Source organism: Megalops cyprinoides, chromosome 13 (genome assembly GCF_013368585.1).
Source record: "Megalops cyprinoides isolate fMegCyp1 chromosome 13, fMegCyp1.pri, whole genome shotgun sequence".
NCBI lineage: Eukaryota > Metazoa > Chordata > Actinopteri > Elopiformes > Megalopidae > Megalops > Megalops cyprinoides.
The window spans coordinates 3,577,501-3,597,425 of NC_050595.1; the positions used below are offsets into that span (position 1 = coordinate 3,577,501).

The 19,925-nt window shown below is 51.6% G+C and overlaps 1 protein-coding gene across 3 annotated transcripts in view; it reads right to left on the minus strand.

The window, feature by feature from the left end:
- Positions 1–19,925, minus strand: part of ccdc102a (coiled-coil domain containing 102A) — a 69,340-nt gene that overhangs the window by 15,244 nt on the left and 34,171 nt on the right. For all 3 annotated transcript variants that reach the window (XM_036544609.1, XM_036544610.1, XM_036544611.1), the window contains 4 exons: positions 16,137–16,354; positions 13,408–13,516; positions 11,687–11,803; positions 9,477–9,686 (listed from right to left, as the gene is read on the minus strand). In XM_036544609.1, the coding sequence (XP_036400502.1) occupies positions 9,477–9,686; positions 11,687–11,803; positions 13,408–13,516; positions 16,137–16,354 (654 nt within the window). The remainder of the gene's footprint in view (positions 1–9,476; positions 9,687–11,686; positions 11,804–13,407; positions 13,517–16,136; positions 16,355–19,925) is intronic.

Genomic DNA, 19,925 nt, shown 5'->3' on the forward strand with positions numbered 1-19,925 from the left:
GAGGGTCTCAGATACCCCCCCACCCAAGCAGGCCTCAGTTCTGATCCTGAGCAAAGGGGGGTACTTCCTACTTTAGCCTACATTTAATCAAAGAGACACAACTTATACATGTAATACCACCCTGTAACACTCCTGCTGGCGAAACCCAGCAGAACTGGGCTTGGTTAGTGCTTACAGGGTAGGAGAGCCAGCTCCGCTTGGACAGGGCACAAGTAAGACCCTGGTGCACCACTCCACCTGTCCACAGGGAGGAGCTGTTGCCTCCGGCCTCCCTCCTCCTCCGTTCCTCTCATTCCTTCTCTTCCTCGTTCTGCCCCTCCTCCCTCCCGCCCTCCCTCTCTCACACACAGCACGGATGGCAGTGCCATCACAGCGCACAGATGCATCACACTCTTCTCTCCTCTCTTTAGCCTTTTTCTCATTATTCTCTCTGAATCTCTCCCTGGTTCAGTTCGTCCTCCACAGAACCTACCCGCAGGGTCACACCTGCCCGGACGAGGTGAGCCGCAGCTGGGCGGTGGGAGGGGAGAGCGGGAGGTTGGGTCGGAGGGGCTGGAAAGTGGGAGACTCGGGGGCTGACCGCAGAGTTACACTGACACAGCATCAGTCTCACAGAGGGATGGGGACACAATGAGTGGACCTGAGATGGCAGGTACCGTACGTGTGATTCAGTGTGTCTCCACAGGAAATAACGCAGAACACAGCGTCCTCTTTAACACTGCGGCTGTCTGCTGACTCCGCCTCATCCTGCAAGCCCCCACCCCCTCACGCCCCCTCGCCCCCTGCAGAAACCCAGAATCTCACCCCATCCTGAATCTCTGCCCAGCTGAGTTTCAGAGAGTCACTGTACCCTGAACCCGGCCCCATCACTCTGGAGCCTGTGCTGGAGCCGTTACTCCACCCCGATTCTCACCTGGAGCCACACCCCTTTACTCCACCCCGATCCTCACCTGGAGCCACACCCCCTTACTGCACCCCGTTACTGCACCCCGATTTTCACCTGGAGCCACACCCCGTTACTCCACCCCAATTCTCACCTGGAGCCACACCCCGTTACTGCACTACAAATTTCAGCCCCTCATCCTGAACCTCCACCCCCCACTGACTCAGCTGTGAATTTAACCTTCATTCTCAACCTAACAACTCCCTGATTTTTGCCCACAACCACAACCTGTGACACTGCCCCCAGTCTCTCCCTGATTCTCGGCTGAAATCACACCCTCTGACACGCCCCAAATCTCTACCTTATTCTTGAATGAAATCACGCTGACGCTACCTTAAATCTCTCCCTAATTCTCGGCTGAAATCACACCGTGAGACAGCCCCAAATCTCTCCCTGACTCTCGGCTGAAATCACACCGTGAGACAGCCCCAAATCTCTCCCTGACTCTCGGCTGAAATCACACCATGTGTGAGCCCTGGCAGGCCCGGGGCCAGGCTGGGACACAGCGCAGCCTCTCACTGCTGTAATCCCATCAGCTGCCACGGCGACGGATCCCCAGGACACGCTGTTGCAAGGACAGATACTGCAGCGTAAGAGAGCCTGCACACACACACACACACACACACACACACACACACACACGCACACAGAAAAATGCACAGCGCACACACACACACACACACACACACACACACACACACACACAGAAAAATGCACACACACACACACACACACACACACACACACTCCTCTGGCCATGACCTCTGTTGACCTCTTGCTGCAGATTTTAACTCACACAGCAGTAATTAAACCTGTGTGAGGGGCTGGGGGTTGCCAGCGGCGATGGCTGAGGTGAGGATGGTAATTACCTCATTAGCATAACCCCTCCCCCCAGCAGCAGACTCCATCAGTATGCATCCACAGGCCCCTCCTCTCCTCACAGCCTCTCTGCCATCCCATCATTTCAGCCCCTCTCTCTTTCAGCTCCCCATCTTACTCCCTCTCTTTCCCCTCCTCTCTCCTCTCTTCCCTTGGTCTCCTTCCCTCTTATCCCTGCCCGTTTTTCCCCCCGTTTCCTTCTTTTTAAAACAGCCCCCGCACCTCTCCCAGACGCCCCCTCTCCCTCTCACCTCCTTCACTCCTACCCTCCATTCTGTCTTTCTGTCTCTGTTCTTTTCTCTCCCTCTCTCTCTCATACTGAGACAGGATCCAGCTCTAGCCGGATATTTGACCTGCTTTGCACGGCAGGACGGTTGACCAGGTGAAGCACCTTGCTGAATGGAGCACTGGGACGACATCACCCGGCTGTGCAGGACTCTAACCCACAACCCTCAGGCCCAGAGAGCAACGCCCTAACTACTGCCCCACAGTGCCCATCTACCTCCCTCTCTCTCTCATCCCCCCTCTGAGAGAGAGAGCAATGCCCTGACCAATGCCCTGCAGTGCCCATCTACCTCCCTCTCTCTCTCATCCCCCCTCTGTGAGAGAGAGCAATGCCCTGACCAATGCCCTGCAGTGCCCATCTCCCTCCCTCTCTCTCTCATCCTCTGTGTGTGTGTGTGTGTGTGTGTGTGTGTGTGTGTGTGTGTGTGTGTGTGTGTGAGAGAGAGAGAGAGAGACAGAGCAATGCCCTAACCAATGCCCTGCAGTGCCCATCTACCTCCCTCTCTCTCTCATCCTCTGTGTGTGTGTGTGTGTGTGTGTGTGTGTGTGTGTGTGTGTGTGAGAGAGAGAGAGAGAGAGAGAGACAGAGCAATGCCCTAACCAATGCCCTGCAGTGCCCATCTACCTCCCTCTCTCTCTCATCCCCCCTCTGTGAGAGAGAGCAATGCCCTGACCAATGCCCTGCAGTGCCCATCTACCTCCCTCTCTCTCTCATCCTCTGTGTGTGTGTGTGTGTGTGTGTGTGTGTGTGTGTGTGTGTGTGTGTGTGTGTGAGAGAGAGAGAGAGAGAGAGAGAGAGAGAGAGAGAGAGACAGAGCAATGTCCTAACTACTGCCCTGCATCCATCTCCCCCCTCTCTCCCTGTGAATATGTGTACAAACAAAAAGAGAAACACACATACTGACAAAAACACACACACAGACACACATCCACACTCATCTGCATACACACACTCCCACACATACTCATTGACAAAGACACACACAGACACAGACACGCACACACAGACACGCACACAGGCAGATGCCCTGTGAGCCCCTGTGAGAGAGTGCATTATGCGCTCTCTGTCTCTCCCTGTCTATCCCACGCAGGCCAGAGGCTGCCTCTCCTGCTGCATTCTCTCTAATTGCTCTATATTACTTAATTGGTCTCCCTTCCGGCCCACCTCTGACATCACCCTCTGTTGCCGTAACAACATGGTTTCCACGGATGCGCGCGCTGGCGGCTGAAGGCCGTGCAGGCTGCTAACAGCGCTGGTAAGGGGTCTGGGGAAGTTTATTCATCATTTCAGGCTGCATGGCATGCGGTCGGGTGCTTCTGCAAAACATGAAACAGGAAATCCATTCACACTGGATTCCAACCGGAAACCATGCCTCTCACACACCAGGATTAAAACAGCCAGGATTAAAACCCAACACCTTCTGGTCAGGAGTCCAGCAGGCTGACCATCACACTACACACACTGGCCAGAGGAATTTTTTGTGTGAGAGAGATAAAGAGAAGAGGAGGCAGAGGGAGACAGAGAGAAAGGGGAGAGAGGGAGGGAGAGAGGGAAGGATGAGAGAGGGAGGGAGGAGAGAGGGGCTCAGACCTGAAGAAAGTGAACAGGCTGAAAAAGGAGGGTTCCTGGAGGAGGAGTAGGACAGCTCATTCCACAGTGACAAAGAGCAGGCATTACAGCAGTGACCCCGCAGACACACACACACACAGTTACACACACACACACACACAGTTACACACACAGAGACAGCTATGCACACAAACATGCGCACACACACACACACACACACACACACACACACACACACACACACACACACAAACTCGCATGTACTTGGTAACATATGCACGCACACATACATGCAAGCAAGCAAGCACACACACACACACACACACACACACACACACACACACAAACTCGCATGTACTTGGTAACATATGCACGCACACATACATGCAAGCAAGCAAGCACACACACACACACACACACACACACACACACACACACACACACACAAGATACACTCACATGTGTTAGTACTCACATGCATATGTGCACACACACGCACACACATACCGTTACATGCACACACACATAAGGTCAGAACCAGTCCCAGATGAAACAAAAAGACTATGACAGTCATGGTATTTAATAATCATGACAGCAGCAGCTATAATAATAATAATAACCCTGGGAGCAGGACTGAAGTGATGGAGAGAGACTCCTCTCCCACACCAAACAAACAGATGGCAGGGCTCTGAATAAAACTGCTTTCCGTATCAGGCCCATTAACCTATAATTGCTTGCGGAAAACGGTTTTATTTGCATATTTTATTCCTCTCCAGTCTCAGATCCCCGACTCACTCCGGCTACCACCGGGTTCTCTGTGGCTTACACATCCTGCTCAGGAAAGCGGTATAAAGACGCTCCGCTGATGAGAGAGGCCATTTTCCCTTTACACACCTCACATCTGCTTAGCTTCTCCCAGCGTTGCCTCTCCTGTGAGCCGCCAACGCCACTCGGAGCACAGAGTCACAGCCATCGGCATCTCTACACCTCACTCTGAGCGTGGAAACTGACGTACCGCTACACCCCAAATAATTACCTTCTCATGTAACTATTCCCATCTACCAGATTTACCTTGCAATAAAAATGTACAACACTCACTTTATGTACATAAATACATCCTACCCAGCTTATGTTTTATTTCAAACTCAAGTATTAGTTAAGCATTTTTAAGCATTTCTTTGCAAATGCGTTACAGAACAAAGGAGAGCCCAGGAGTTATTTTTCTTTCAAGAAGGAAACACTTAAAAATGCAAACTGAACATTCTGGATAAGGGTAAAATGTGATGAGAAACTTTCCTTGGAGAGCAGTTTTCCTTCGCCTGTTTGATCAGAACTGTCAGCTCCGTCTCAGCTGAACGTCTCCCTAATGGCCCTGGAACCCTGCTCTGAGAACAGCACACCTGAGCGAAACGCCAGACCCCCGGCGGGGCCAGCCACTCCCCCACGGTCAGCCCATCTGCATGACAAGCGGGGAACGTCTGGGTTTGGGGGGGGGGGGGGCTCGTCTGGCATTCTCCTGTCTCCTTGCCTAACCCCGTCTGAAGCTGTTCGCACAACTCAGGGGTGAAAAGGCGGCCTTGCCTGACTCCGGCATGTGAGACTACTGACGCATCTCAAGCAACACTTTTAAATGCGATAGATTTTTTTTTTTTTTGACACTCCAGCTATACCAGCAACAAGAGTTTCAAGGAAGTCTCTCTGGCAACATTCCACACACCCAGATCCAACGGAGACAAAGAACATGAAGGCAAAAAAATTAACTAAAGTAATAACATTATTTCATGTACAGAATCGCAGAAAGACGCGGGATCGCTCTATATGGTAATTCAAACACCTTTCAGAGCATGGGTGAAAGACCAATGTTGTAATGCAATTATTAACGGCAAAAAAAAATCCGCGGAGCAGGGGAGGTGGAGCTGGCAGAAGCCCCAGAGCGGGAGATTGAGATCACAGATTGAGGTCATGGATTTCGTCTGCGCCGTCGGAGAACCTCACCCACGGAACTCCACCGCATTTGAATATTCCTCTGAATCGGCGGCCAGGGCACGAGACAAACAAGAACACAAGATTTAAATTCTGTCATCCTGAATTAAAACAATAAAAAAAAATAAAAAAACACACATCAAAGCAGAGAAAGGCATTCGCTGAGGGAAATACACATGCTGTGAAGCCAGCCTTCTCTCACCCTGCGGCCTCTGCTCTCTTTCAGAGCTTCCTTCTGAAATAAAGGGAGTTTGGGATAAATGACCAGCCTTCTGTGATTGTCACCGCACTGTGATCTGAACAAACCCCCATTTGCACATCAGAGGCTCTTCAGCACGTACAGAGAAAGCTGCCACTCTTCAGCACGCAATGCACCCAGTACAGCACAGCGCACCAGGAGAGGAAGCGGAAGGCTATTCAGCTGCGCGTAGCGGAGACGCTACAGTGCGTTCAAAGCAGTGCGGCTCACTGTGATGGAGCCTGAACTACGCACTCCAACAGCGGGGCCACCAGCCCCTCCCTCGTGTGAGGGGACCACAAACCTCCTGATCAGTAATCAACACCAAACGCTCCACACACACCGCCGGGTCGAGAAACAGAGCCGAAATCTTTCTGTGCCTTTTCTTGGGGGATCATTAATTTTAATAGCCTCATCCGGGAAGTTAGGGCCAAAGACAGAAGAGCCGCCAGCTGTGAGTGTTTCTAAAGTTGAGCCACCCTTTTCCCTTTTCCTGTAACCCACACCAGAGAACACAGCAAAAGAGCCTTCCGCAATTTGCTTTTGAACTAAATAAAAGTTTAAGTACAGTAATATGTTCTGATGGCAAAAAAAAAAAGCGCCTTCTTTCACACTGTGAGATTCAGGGTCCCTCGTTTGCATCAAGAGAGAGGAAGAGAAAAGAGAGGCGCTGAGAAGAGGAAAGAGAGGAAAGAGAGGAAGGCGCCCATCTCTAAAGATCTTCTGTGAAGAATCCATCTGTTCTGTGCCCAGTAATGTGCAGATGAAGACTTTGCATTTTAAAGCACCGCCCAAGAGGAACGGCATCAGTCCAGCCACCCGCGGGCTTCTGAAACATCAACACAGGAAAGGAAACAATTAAACAAGAGGCGCTTTTAGTCCCTCTCTCTCTCTGCATCAGAGCTCCGCTGCAGGCGAACTGCTGCGCCTGTTTATACCGAAACAGCCGTTAAATCCAATCAACAGCAGCGAGCAGGATCAGGGCTATCAGATGCTGTTTGCGAAATCACATTGGTGTGCTGTGACGGTAAGGGACCGTCCACTTCATATGCAGAGAGGGACACGGACCAGGGCCTGGTGATGGACTACCGGGGACGGTCTGATGGAGAACTCCAGGTGTGAGTGTTTGTGGGTGTGAGGGTGGGTGTGTGTGTGCCAGCATAAGTGAGTGTGTGACCACGTGTGTACGTCTGTGTATGTGTGTGTGTACGTCTGTGTATGTGTGTGTGTCAGCATGAGTGAGTGGTGATCACGTGCGTACATCTGTGTGTGTGTGTGTGTGTGTGTGTGTGTGTGTGTGTGTGTGTGCGAGTGTGTGAGCGTACATGCATGCGGATGTGTATGTCAGTGTGTGTGTGTCTCTTCCTCTCAGCTGTCCATTTGGCACCTCTGCCACCCCATATGCTGGAACCCAGCGGGGGTAAGAGGAGCAGAATGTGGGCACATTACCGTCAGCGCCGGGCACGTTACCGCCAGCGCCGGGCAAAAGCAAATGACCTGCAACAGAGATGGAAAGAATCTACCCACGCGCCTGTGTTACGCTTCTTAGGGACTTCATTAAATAATGAGCTCAAGCAGCGCTTTCATCATAGAGGTCCTCCTCAGGCCGTTCACCTCACGGTCAAAGCCCCGTCCCATTTCACCAGTGAAGAACGTGTGCGTTATAAACTCAGAGGGGACTCTCTGCCCCCCTGTCCCATGGACGGAGGGCCAGGCGAACTGCCACTCACCTCCATGAGAAATTAACGAGGCAACAGGCTCGTTAACAGGCTGCCCGGCAGTGTCCCTGCACAGCACTGCGTTTGGGATCAGTCTGTAGCGGGCGGCCCGGCAGTGTGGCTACACAGCACTGCGTTTGGGATCAGTCTGTAGCGGGCTGCCCGGCAGTGTCCCTGCACAGCACTGCGCTTGGTATCAGTCTGTAGCGGGCTGCCCGGCAGTGTGCCTGCACAGCACTGCGTTTGGTATCAATCCCGCTGGTGTCTGTGCAGCGCCTTAATCGCTCTGCGTCTCTCGCTGCCCATATCAGGATCGATAAATCTGTCTCACCAGCAGCGGGAGAGCAGCATTAATCATTACAGACCCTGCAGCACTGCCACGCGCGCACACACATACACACACACACACACACACACACACACACACAGACGCGCACACACACACACACAGACGCGCACACACACACACAGACGCGCACACACACGCACAGACGCGCACACACACGCACAGACGCCCACACACACGCACAGACGCCCACACACACGCACGCACGCACGCACGCACACAGACGTGAGGGGGTGGGAGGGTGAGGGGTGGGAGGGTGAGGGGAGTGAGAGGCTGAGTGAGTTAGTGGGTGACAGGATGAGAAAATGAGAGGGTGAGTGGGTGAGTAAGTTTACGGGCGACAGGTTGAGAAGGTGAGAGGGTGAGAGGGTGTGAAGGTGAGGGGGTGAGAGAGGCTGAGTGAGTTAGCGGGTGACAGGGTGAGAAAGTGAGAGAGTGAGATGGGTTTACAGGTGACAGGGTGAGAGGGTGAGCAGGTGAGAGGATGAGTGAGTGAGTGAGTTAGCGGGCGACAGGTTGTTAAGGTAAGGAAGTGATGTGTAGCGCTGGTTTGGTTGGCTGCTTGGGGTCAGCTCCGCTAATTGCCCACGCTTCAGACTGTTCCTCGGGTAATAGCCCCCATAAAGTGTCAGCACTAAGTGCCTTTACTCCCCTATACGTTCCCTTAATTGGGTTTTATACAGACGTTCCTGCATCTTAGATCACACACCGTCAGAGACGGATAGCCTGACCCAGGCGGGATGGAGAGAAAGAGAGGGAGGGCTGCGGAAAGACAACTCTGTCTCCCTCTCTCCTCATCGCTCTCTCAGCAGGGCCTGGATTTATGGTCCTCGATTAGGTGCTACTGAGAGCTGACACGATGTGCAAATGGAAACAGGATGTGTTCAGACCGTACAACATTAGCTGAAATTTACCGCCGTGAGCAGCGTGCAGGCCGCTCCGAGTGGGGCGGAGTCGAGCAGCTCGGCCTGATGGGTAAGCAAGCACGCCAGTCGGGCTGCTCTCCCTGTGTGAATACCGCCCATGATGCGCACGGGCACAGAATCTAAGAGACAATAATAACTCTCAGCTGAGAAAATCAGGCTCTCTGTCACAGCGCGCACAGGGATGACTTAATTATAGGAAGATTCTCTTTCCTTCATCTTCATCATCTTCATCATCGCTCCCACTCCTCCTTGTCACAGCCCCTCCCCCTCTCACACACCCTCTCACACACCCTCTCCTCTCCTCTCCTCTCCTCTCCCATTTCACTGAATCAAGGTCTCCATCAGACAGCAGCCCTCAGAAACTGGAATAATACTGAGATCCTCTCGACCAGCCCCTCCAATTCATCTCAGGTGAAAGACAGATGCAGAGGATTCTGTCCATCTCAGGTGAGTGACAGGTACAACCCTCAGTCAGTCTCAGGTGAGACTCATCTGCAGGACTCTGCGAGATGGGTGTAAGACAGGCGAGAGACAGGTGCAGAGGACCCAGGTGAGTGTTGCAGGTGTGTGTGGGCGGAGAGCTCTCACCTTGTTCCTCTCGAACAGCTCACTCTGGATGGTCTTGAGGTCGGTATCCAGGGCGCTGGCTGCCTGTCTGCGTTTCCGCGCCAGCTGCTCCTCCAGGTCCTCTATCTGGGAGCGCAGCTTTTTATTGTCTCTCTCCAGGGCCAGCTTCTCCGTCTCCAAGCGCTCCCTACGACCCCACTCCGCAGCATTCTCCGCCTGCAGACGCTCCATCTGAGGGAGAGGGAGAGAGAGTCAGAGAGCGTACAACGTTCCAGAGAGGAAGTCTTACAGAGAGGGAGAGCTATGGAGAGCACGTGTAACAGACGGGGAGAGAGTGAGAGAGGGAGAGCCTAAGAAGGAGGAAGACGGTGAGGGGGAAAGGGTTACAGGAGGAGAGTAGAGGAGGACAGAGTGGAAAGGCATAGAGGGAAGAGAAGGGGAAGTGAGAGCTGAATGGGGAAGAGGGACAGAGAGACCAAACTCACTTTTTCGGTCATATCTTTACTTAAAGAGTTAAAGAAAACCTGAAGCAGACATACGTCACGCAGGACAACCTTGGGGTTGTTAAGTGGACAAAATTTCCAGATTTTCCCACTGCCAACAGATGTTTTTTTTTTTTCCAAGGACTGCAGGAAACTCTATAAAGCCCCTCAGAAGGTCAGCATTCGCCTGCTTTATGAGGGAAAGGCCCAAATCTGGGAATGTGGACTTTTTTTTTTCCTAATCGTCCTTCAATTTAGACTGGAAAGCGATCAATGACATCCCGTCTCGAAAAGAGTGGGTCCAAATGGAAAGGCAGGGTGTGAAAAAAGGCCGGCTGGCGGGTCTGGGTATCCAAACCAGTGGATTCTGCACTGTACTGATCGGTACTGATATCTGTGACCGTTACAGTCACAGAAGCAGAGCTTGATCGGTTCGACATCAACCTAACAGAGCCAATAGTGGGATTTTACCAAAGTTGAGCTCATGTGTGTTCAGTGGTCGCAGTTCTCAGGAGCATCTCTAATCACGCCCACTTTTAATCTCTCATCTCTTCTCCAGAGCCCTCCATGTGGAGAAAGACATGAATGAGGAGGAGAGTGAGAGAGAGACAGAGAGACTGAGAGTGCCCTGTGCCGGAGCGCCACTAGTAATTGAAATACATATATTAATCATAATAATGAATTAATTTTCGTTCAAATTATGGTCTACTGTTGGATATACTATGTAGCGTGTACTACTACACTTTATCAATTACTCAACCTGTACATATATATCTTAATTTGTATGAATATATTGCATCAATTTCTGTATTGACGTTGCTTTTGACGTCCTGTTGCTTTGGCAACATGGTGATTATCTGTCCTGCCAATAAAGCACCTTTACATAAGAAATATATCTGAGCGCGAGACAGTGAGCGAGAGAGAGAGGTTCAAACAGGCACACACACACCCTGCATCTCCCCACAGAAACACTTCCCAACAGCAGCAGCGAGAAGGATAATGATCATTTATACTTTGGTGGCTCTCTGTTGACGTCTCCATTATGTCATGATGAAAAATGAGCAGTGAAGACGGACAGCTCTGGATGACACTGACACACAGAGAGGGGTCTGTTAGTTCAGCGTGATTAATGCAGACACCGCTAACACATCCAGGACCGGAACGGTGAGGTCATGACCCCAGGGGAGGAGGTCAGGCCGGCACAGAGAGCTCTCTCAGCGGGGTCCAGCGTACGGGGCTAAAGCATGGCTGTGAGGGGCAACAGGCCCAAGCTGCAGCACACAACCAATAGAGATTTACCTGGGTCTCAGAGACATACCTGACACAGGTGAAGTGATTAAGCATTAAGCTGCGAGCTAGTGCCCACATGCAGGTGTGTGATGTCCCTGTGAGCTGGGTTTGCTTTACAGTAGTACAGTAGCCCAGGAGTACAGGTCAAGGGTCAAAGCAGCACTGAGCAGGCGTGCCAGGTACACAGCTGTGCCCAGTATGTAGTAGCTCTAAGCAGGTATGCCAGCTGTACGGCAGGTGTACCAGGTGTGGCAGGTGCGCCAGGTATACAGGTGTGGCAGGTGCGCCAGGTGTGGCAGGCATGCCAGGTGTACAGGTGTGGCAGGTATACAGGTATACAGGTGTGGCAGGTGTGCCAGGTATACAGGTGTGCCAGGTGTACAGGTGTGGCAGGTGTGCCAGGTGTGGCAGGTGCGCCAGGTGTGGCAGGTGTGGCAGGTGCGCCAGGTGTGGACTGACCTCTCCTCTCAGCTCGGCCAGCTTCTTGTCCATGCTGCTTCTCGCCCCCAGCTCATCCTCCAGGTCCTCAGACATGCGGCCCAGCTCATCCTGATGCACCTCCTTCAGCAGGTTCAGCTGGGAGGGAGACGGAGGGGGCGAAACGGGGGGGGGGGGGGGGTAAGGGAGTAAGGGAGGGAGAGAGAAAGAGGGAAGGAGGAAGGAGAGAGAGCAACAGAGGGAAAGAGGAGAGAGAGATGGGGTAAGGGGTGGGGTGTAGATTAGTGCTCGGAGGACAGAGCACAGGCTGATGAATGGCAGCTTACCAGCCCCCCCCCCCTCCCAGCACACAGGCCCTCTTGTGTCACTATTCCAACGCTGTGGGGCAGTGCTGCCTCTGATAGTCACTCATTCAGCCGACTCCTCCAGGGCCCAGCGGTCACCCCGAAACCCTGCCGCTGGCCAATTAACACACATCTTACATAGCTCTGCGCGTCTGATTGGGCGGATCAGTCTGCTGCTATACCAGCACACCTCAGTACCAGACATGGTTCTCACTGCACACTCTGAGGCCTTCAGTTTTCATCCTCTCCCTTTAAACTGTCTCCCCTTCCTGAGCTCCTTCCCCTCCCCCTCATCCTCCTCCTCCTCCTCTTCTCCCTGTCACATCCTCTCCTCTCACACCTGAGAAGCCCTTCCCTGCTCTGAGTGACAGGCCCGCCTGTCCCTGCCACAGACGTCACCGTGTGATGGGTTTGCTCTGCATTCAAAGGGCAGTGGCTGAAAAAGCAGCAGCTTCTTTTTTTATCTGAAGCACAGGCGCCCCCTGCTGGTCAGCCTCCCACACAACCTCCCGGCACTGCACTCTCTCCCACCAACACCACAGCTGTTCCCACCTGGGAGAATAAATGCTCTGAACTCATAATCAACTTCAAGAGGCTCTGCACAAGGTCGGCATGAGCCAGACTACCGTCAGCGGCGACTGACTGCTGCCTCTTTCGTAGGGGTCGAGGGGCACCGTACAGCCCACATAATGGCGGATCAAACAAAGAATAACAATTCCAGAGAACAGCCCAGTTACAGGGAGACTTCTGTATCCATGGCGACTCATCATTTGCCCTTTTTCATTTATAAAGCAGGATCCTATGTATTTTACCTATAAACACTGCTGATAACCTATCCTCAGCCCTCAATATCAGAGAAACACATCAACAATGCAAACATGTGGCTCCACTTTGTACAAGCTATTTTCGACATAGTTTTGGCATATTCTCCTGCCTACAGACTTGTCTACACTAGAACAGGATCTTTATAGAAATTACAAAGAGCACCTTTATAAAGAGAGCGCATTGTTCCCAAAGACTGTGAGGAACGCCAGAAGACCTCATTGTTTTCAACACGGGGAAATCCCGTGGCTGTCACAACAGGGAATTCTGGGTAAGGCGAAACGCTGGTGCCGACATTCCGCCAAAAAATTCAGAGGAAAGTGCTTTCCGTCTCACTTTACTGAGAGAGCGTTTTAGACACTCGCTAAAAGGCTAACACCTAAACCTCTATCGATCGGTTCTCTGCCATTTCTGGCCTGATTAAAGGACTCCCCCAGCTTTAAACTGCAAGACGGCCTAAACTGGTTTTACAGTCTGTATTGGCCACCGAACGGTTTCAATGGCTCTAACCGTGACAGTCACTCCGCGGTCGATCCGCGGTCCGTCTCGGGTTGTTTTAACCCCCGATGGTCTCACCTGTTTGAGGGCCTCCTGCTTGGTCTTGCTCAGCTCCTCGTACTTGAGTTTCCACTGGCTCAGTTCGCTCTCCAGCTTCTCGATGTTCTTACTGAGCATATGCTTGTCCCTGCAAAAAAAAAAAAAGAAAAAACATCTTTAATCTGGTCGAATTAAGCACACAGACCAACCGCACAAGTCTGTAAATGACTGCTCATTTAAATGACTCCGTGTGATAAAGTGTGCCTTAAGAGATTCGTTTTTGATATTACCTGACTCCAGGTAGTGCATCGATTTGAAAAGGCCTCTCACAGAGCCGCTGTATCCATTATGTTTATTTTTTAAAGACTGCTGTCCACAGCATTACCACACCGCTGAGCAGACATTGGCAGGCCTTTTGCACGGCTTATACTTCCCACAACACCCACTTATACAGGCTGAACATCCACCTGAAACACCTTAAGCAAACAGCAGCAATGACCCCTTGCAAGATTCAAACCGCAACCTCCCCCTTATAAGGTAAGACCCGCAAGGCCCGAGTGACATCGCTGCTCCAACATCAACAGCGCTCTGTTCAACACCAGCTGCCAGCTGAAAGAGGTGTTATCGCACCTGCGCGATCACACACCCCGGAGCTGGTGTTGACGAGCACTCCTTCACGCTGAATTAATACCCCTGCTTCTATTTACAGCCCTTCCAGTAGCATCCTGGGATGTCTCTGGAGGTCTGCAGTCTTTGGGGGGGATGGGGGGGGGGGGGGGGGTCACAGACATGGTGAGGTCATGGGAGTAATTAGCAGCAAGGCTTGCCTGCTTCTCGTTACCGCCTAACAGGAAGCAGAGCAGTAACGAGAGAATGCAGAATGCAGGAAGAGAGCTGGAACATCCTGATTAAGCCAGCAAAACGTGTTACAGAAACGAAGGTTCCTTCACTGAAATACTCAGCCATGTACATAAATTAATGGACAACCTGAACTACAAAACTACGATTTATGCAGCAGGGAATTATGGTCTGCGTAGTTTCAACAAGCAGTATATGGAACAGCTACACTGTAACAGATTTAAATGGCCCCTGTACCACGCACCCCCTCTCCAACATCTGTCTCCCTCCTTTCTTACTCTATCACTCTGTTGCCCTGGTCACTTCCCCCACTCTCACTACCACCTCTCCTCCTGCCACCCCCCCCCACCCTCATGCACTCTCTCACCACCAATCCTTCTCCCCCTTCAATCTTTCCTCATCCACTTCCTCCCTCTCTCTCACTACCACCCGCTCCTCCTGCCTCTCCAAACCTCTCTTCCGTACCAATCCTTCTCCCTTCTCTCTTTCACCCCCCCCATCTCACCACCTCTCCTCCTCCCCCCCTTTCTCTCTCCCTCTCTCCCATCACCTCTCCTCCTCCTCCTTTCTGTCTCTCCCTGTCTCCATTTCGTGTCATTTTTCGTCTGATTCGCAGCACGCTCGGTGCGGACACATCAAAGCGGTGGGCTGCTTCAGAGATCCTGCTCCCCCCGTGGCCGGATCTGCAGGAAACGCTCTCAGCAGCTCAGGAATGCTGGTCCCCGGGATTCTGATAAGACCGGAAATGTAGCAGGAGCTGAAACAAAACAAACCACCCCTGCCACACAGGAGTCCAAACTCAAACCATCCCCCTTCCATTTCCTCAGACAAGAAAAGGATCCACACAGAAAGATATAAAACGTACGGCAATCAGCTCTGACGTCCCAAGAATAACGTCCCTGCGCTGTGCTGTCAAATTCCACACTGCAATTCAAAATCATTTCCTGTTCGTTTCACACGGAGGAAGTCCAGGAAACATGCCCCCCGGTGAAACCTAAATCCTGTAGTCCAGTGACTGAAGGTCTTGTCTGCAGTGTTCACTTTCTTACTGACCGATTGATGTTCTTTATAATATCAGCCACAGTCAGTACGACAGGGTCCTACAGTCAGTGCTGCCCACAGGCATGTAGGACCCCTCCTTCATCTCCCATCCCACACCCATCCCATCCACCCCCCACCCCCACCTTCCAGGTGAGCGCACACACTTCTTCAAGGACCCTTAAATCTCCCTCACCTCCCCCCTTCACACCCTCACAGACAGCTCAACAGGAGCAGCCACAAGTAAAACCCGGCCCAGGTCAGCCACCAGTGCCTCTGGATCCGGCTCCCGCTCCGTATCCATCTCTAGCACTGGTTCAGTGCTCAGGAGAGGCCCTGCACACAAACTACAGCGATCCTTCACAGCCCATCTCACCTTCATGACGCTCCTACCTGGGCTCTCCTGCCACAGATGCTCAGGTCTGACCCCTACTGGCCAGATCACTCCACTGCAACCAGGTATCCCATCAGTGATGGGCTTAATAAGAATGAGCGAATTGTGTGTGCGTGCATGCATTTGAGTGCGTGCGTGCATGCATGCGTGCATAGCATGGGTGTATTTCAGTTGAGCTGTGATTTTTATCACAGCAAACATACACATCAATTTAAAAACTTAATGAGGGATCAGGTGAATCAATAACCACTATACATTTGTACACATTTTTAAAATTTATATGGTGCTGGTACTGTGCTGAAACCTATTAATAAAGAATGTTTTAAAACTGAATCTGTAGCACATGCTGAAGTGTGCAGCGTGTATACTGCCCATTAATGAAACTGTAACACTACAATCAGCTGTTCAGCCCTTGTGAGTAAGACCCTCCCCCTTCCCTCTTTTGGCCCCTCCCACCGCCCCGCCCCCGGCTCCTTACTCGCGCTCCTTGAGCAGGACCTTCTGTGATTCGTCGAGGCGGAGCTGGAGGGCGGTGGCCTTGCTGGTGTCCTCCTCCAGGATGGTGATGTCGTCCCAGAGCAGGCGGCTGCGGTCCTGCCGGCTGAGGGCGGAGCGAATGCTGCTGGCGCTGCGGGCGTCCCAGGACTCCGGCGCCTCCGCCTTCGCGCGGAGCAGCGACTCCAGCAGCTCCATCTCCTGCGGGGGGGGGGGGGGTTAGAGAGGGGACACCATTACATTACATTACATTACATTATTGTCATTTATCACACGCTCTTATCCAGAGCAACTTACACAGGTTACAGAACAGCTGGATAGTTTCTGAGGCATTTCTGGCACCCCCAAACATACACATCAGCTCGATTGTAGAGACGCGCTATAACACATAAAACCCGAACTTGAAACCAAGCGGACCCAGATGGCCGGCGAGCATGCCATAAGCGAAAACCGCAAAACACCAAAACATGTAAAGTTACGGACCAAACCAGGTCAGACCGCACTCAAATCTGTCCAGTTTGTTGCCAATTACCTGCTCGCAAGTGATGCTAAATGAAAATGGCAAACCATGGGAGGACAACTATCGATTATTACTGAACATTGCAGACCAATTGCTCCACGAGGATGCCAAAATCTGCTGACCTGGACCAATTGACCATACAGCTGGCAAACCAGCTAGCTGCTAATGCATGACCCGGTGCTTGAAGTGGTTTACTTGGTGAGGTGAAGGAGGAAACGGGTCAACCAATGACGTCTTTTGGAAGTGAACCGCACCTCAGGGAGACGTATCGAGGGAGCCCAACTGTGCAGCACTCAAAGGACGGCGGCACTACTACACGGTTCAGTCACTGAGGACTCCGGCACTCCCACAGCGCAGACCGATAGCAGGACCACACTGTCGAGTCTGGCACACCCAGTTCGTTCCTGGATGCCTCACAGCTGCTATTCGCATTTGGAGATTATATCAGGAGAACCGAGTCTCTCTCATACTGATGCAACGATGGCGTCTTTCAAAGGCATTCGCCTGAGAGAGCGAGAGGCAGGAGAGTGCGGCTGAGCAAGAGGACATTGTAACAATACTTAACCATTTTATCATTTCCTGTTTGAAGAAGGAATTCCAGGACCCCTTTCCTGTAAAAATTTTCAATATTACTACGGCGGGGATTACATATCAAAGGTCTGGCACGGCGAGCCAAGAACACTACAGGACGCTGTGCCAACTTCCCCCGAAAACGGGGCTTTTTTGTTTAAACAATCTGACTGAAAACACGTGCAATTACACAACGCGACCACAAGAGGCCCCCCTGGGTAAACAAATCTGCTTGGCCCAGATGGCGCACATGTGGAAGCACTTAGGAGTGTCTGTGTTACACAGCCGAAACAGCGAGGCAGCAGGAAATGGGACCGAATTGGACCGGGCGCTCAGAGCTGAGTTATGCCTCTCTGTGTCGTTGATCTGGTGCACATGTATTATACACCGGTGTGCACATGCTATTAAAGAAAAAACACCAGGGTCTGTGTTTGTTGGCCAGCCAGTGGCCGTAGAGGTTAACTCTCCACTGCACGGTTGCCTCCAGGTTGAGATGTCTGATAATTATTCACTTCTTTTCCACATTCATTTTGGCTGTCAAGCTTTCGCTCTCAGATTTCACCTGCAGGGACCTCCCACCCTGTTATACACACACACACACATACACACGCGCTCGCACGCAGAAACAGAGAATTCCTCTTGTATTTCCATTGAAAAACCTGCATGAAGTGGTTCTATCATGGTGTGGTGCTCTACAGATGTGTGAAACTTGATACACAAGACACAAAATTAGTGTGCCTCTGCATGTGGGAGAGTTTTTATATGCAAAAGCTGTGTGTGTGTGTATGTGTGTGTGTGTGTGTGTGTGTGAGTGATGGTGTATGTGTGTGCATGCGAGCGTGCGTGTGTGTATGCGTGTGTGTGTGTGTGTGTGTATGTGTGCGCGTATGTGAGTGATGGTGTATGTGTGTGCATGCGAGCGTGCGTGTGTGTATGCGTGTGTGTGTGTGTGTGTGTGTATGTGTGTGAGAGTGATGGTGTATGTGTGTGCATGCGAGCGTGCGTGTGTGTATGCGTGTGTGTGTGTGTATGTGTGTGCGTGTGCGTGTGAGAGTGATGGTGTATGTGTGTGCATGCGAGCGTGCGTGTGTGTATGCGTGCATATAAATTGAAAATCTCCCAGCGAGGCACCATGGCAACAGCAGCTGTTCTCACCGCTGTGCTACCTGCACTGCTGAAGGTCGAGCCAGACTGTGGCAATGACACCAAGCAGTATGTATGCACTGCCTCTGCTGTGTGCGCGCGCGCGTGTGCGTGTGTGTGTGTGTGTGTAATATGTGCATGTACCTTTGTGTGTGTGTATGTGCATGCATGCACGCGCGTGTGTGTGTGTGTGTGTATGTGCATGTACCTTTGTGTGTGTGTGTGCATGTATGTGCGCGTGCGTGCATGTGTGTGTGTGTGTGTGTGTGTGTATGTGCATGTACCTTTGTGTGTGTGTGTATCTGTGTGGGCAGACACAATGAGAGAGAGATGGGGGAAGAGAAATGAAAGGAAGTGGTGAGACAGAGAGAGGGAAGGAAAGGTGGTGAGAGGCCGACAGTGAAAGAGAGATGGGGGGAGGAGGGAAAACTGAAAGGGGGGGGGGGGAGAGAGAAAGAGAGACCACGCAGACAGATCGCAGCGAAAGCCGCCGCGCCAGGTGCGCATTCTTCCCGTCCTGGACAGGATCGAGTGACGGTGAGGTGACTCTCGCTGGGGAATACGAAATCAAAGGCTTTAACCACAAAAACACCTGCAGCCAACCGCTAATGCGGCCTGAGGGACACTGGACCCCGCCATTGTTACACGCATAAAACCCCTCGGCCTGCTGGGAGATACTAAACTGGGCGTGCCCAGAAAACTGTGCACATAAAGGATGCTGCAGTCATGGCAAAAACAGGACTGACCCAGGGATGCACTCAAGGCAAGGACATCTGTGGCTGTCATTGGACCCTGAATGTAAGGGCGGGTTGAAATTTTTTCGTACTTTTTTTTTTAGAATAAACATAAATGATAAGTTATGATGACAGATACATCAGAGACCACCCTGACTGGAGGAGCGGGGCACTTCCATCCCATAGGGGCGGAGCTTTGCATTCAGCTGGTAAAACACCTTTTTCCCCTCTACGCAAGCTGTTCGATGTTCACCTCTGCCCTGATTCAGGACACTTAAAGGCCTCAGTCACTCAAGTAAAAACTCCTGGTGCATTTATCCACACACATTAAGAAGGCATTACTATGGTGAGACTGAAGTCTTACCTTAGTAACTCTGATCAGAGTTAAATGGTACGGTGGAAGCTCTGGTCAGAGTGAAGTGTTACAGCATAAACTCTGGTCAGACTGAGTTACTACGCTAGATGCTATGGTCAGACTTTAGGTCAAAGGTCAGGGTGGTTGGGCTGAATCTGGGCCTGTGAATGCTCTCCCAGGAAAGCCATAACGCAGCACAGGTACCGTGGACTCACTGACAAGCAGGTGGAAAACTGCGTTTACCTTGCAGATATTACCTGTTACCTTAAAAGGGGAACATTTTCCACAGAATGTTCTAAAAGACCCATTATTTTTATTATTTTTTTAAAACTAATTTCCATGTTATGAATGATACTAGATGCTATTTTTCTTGGGAGGAATACACCTGCAGAATTTTGCAAAATCAGACAATGTGAGAAATGCTCCTCGAGTTCAGACTGGAATATCAGG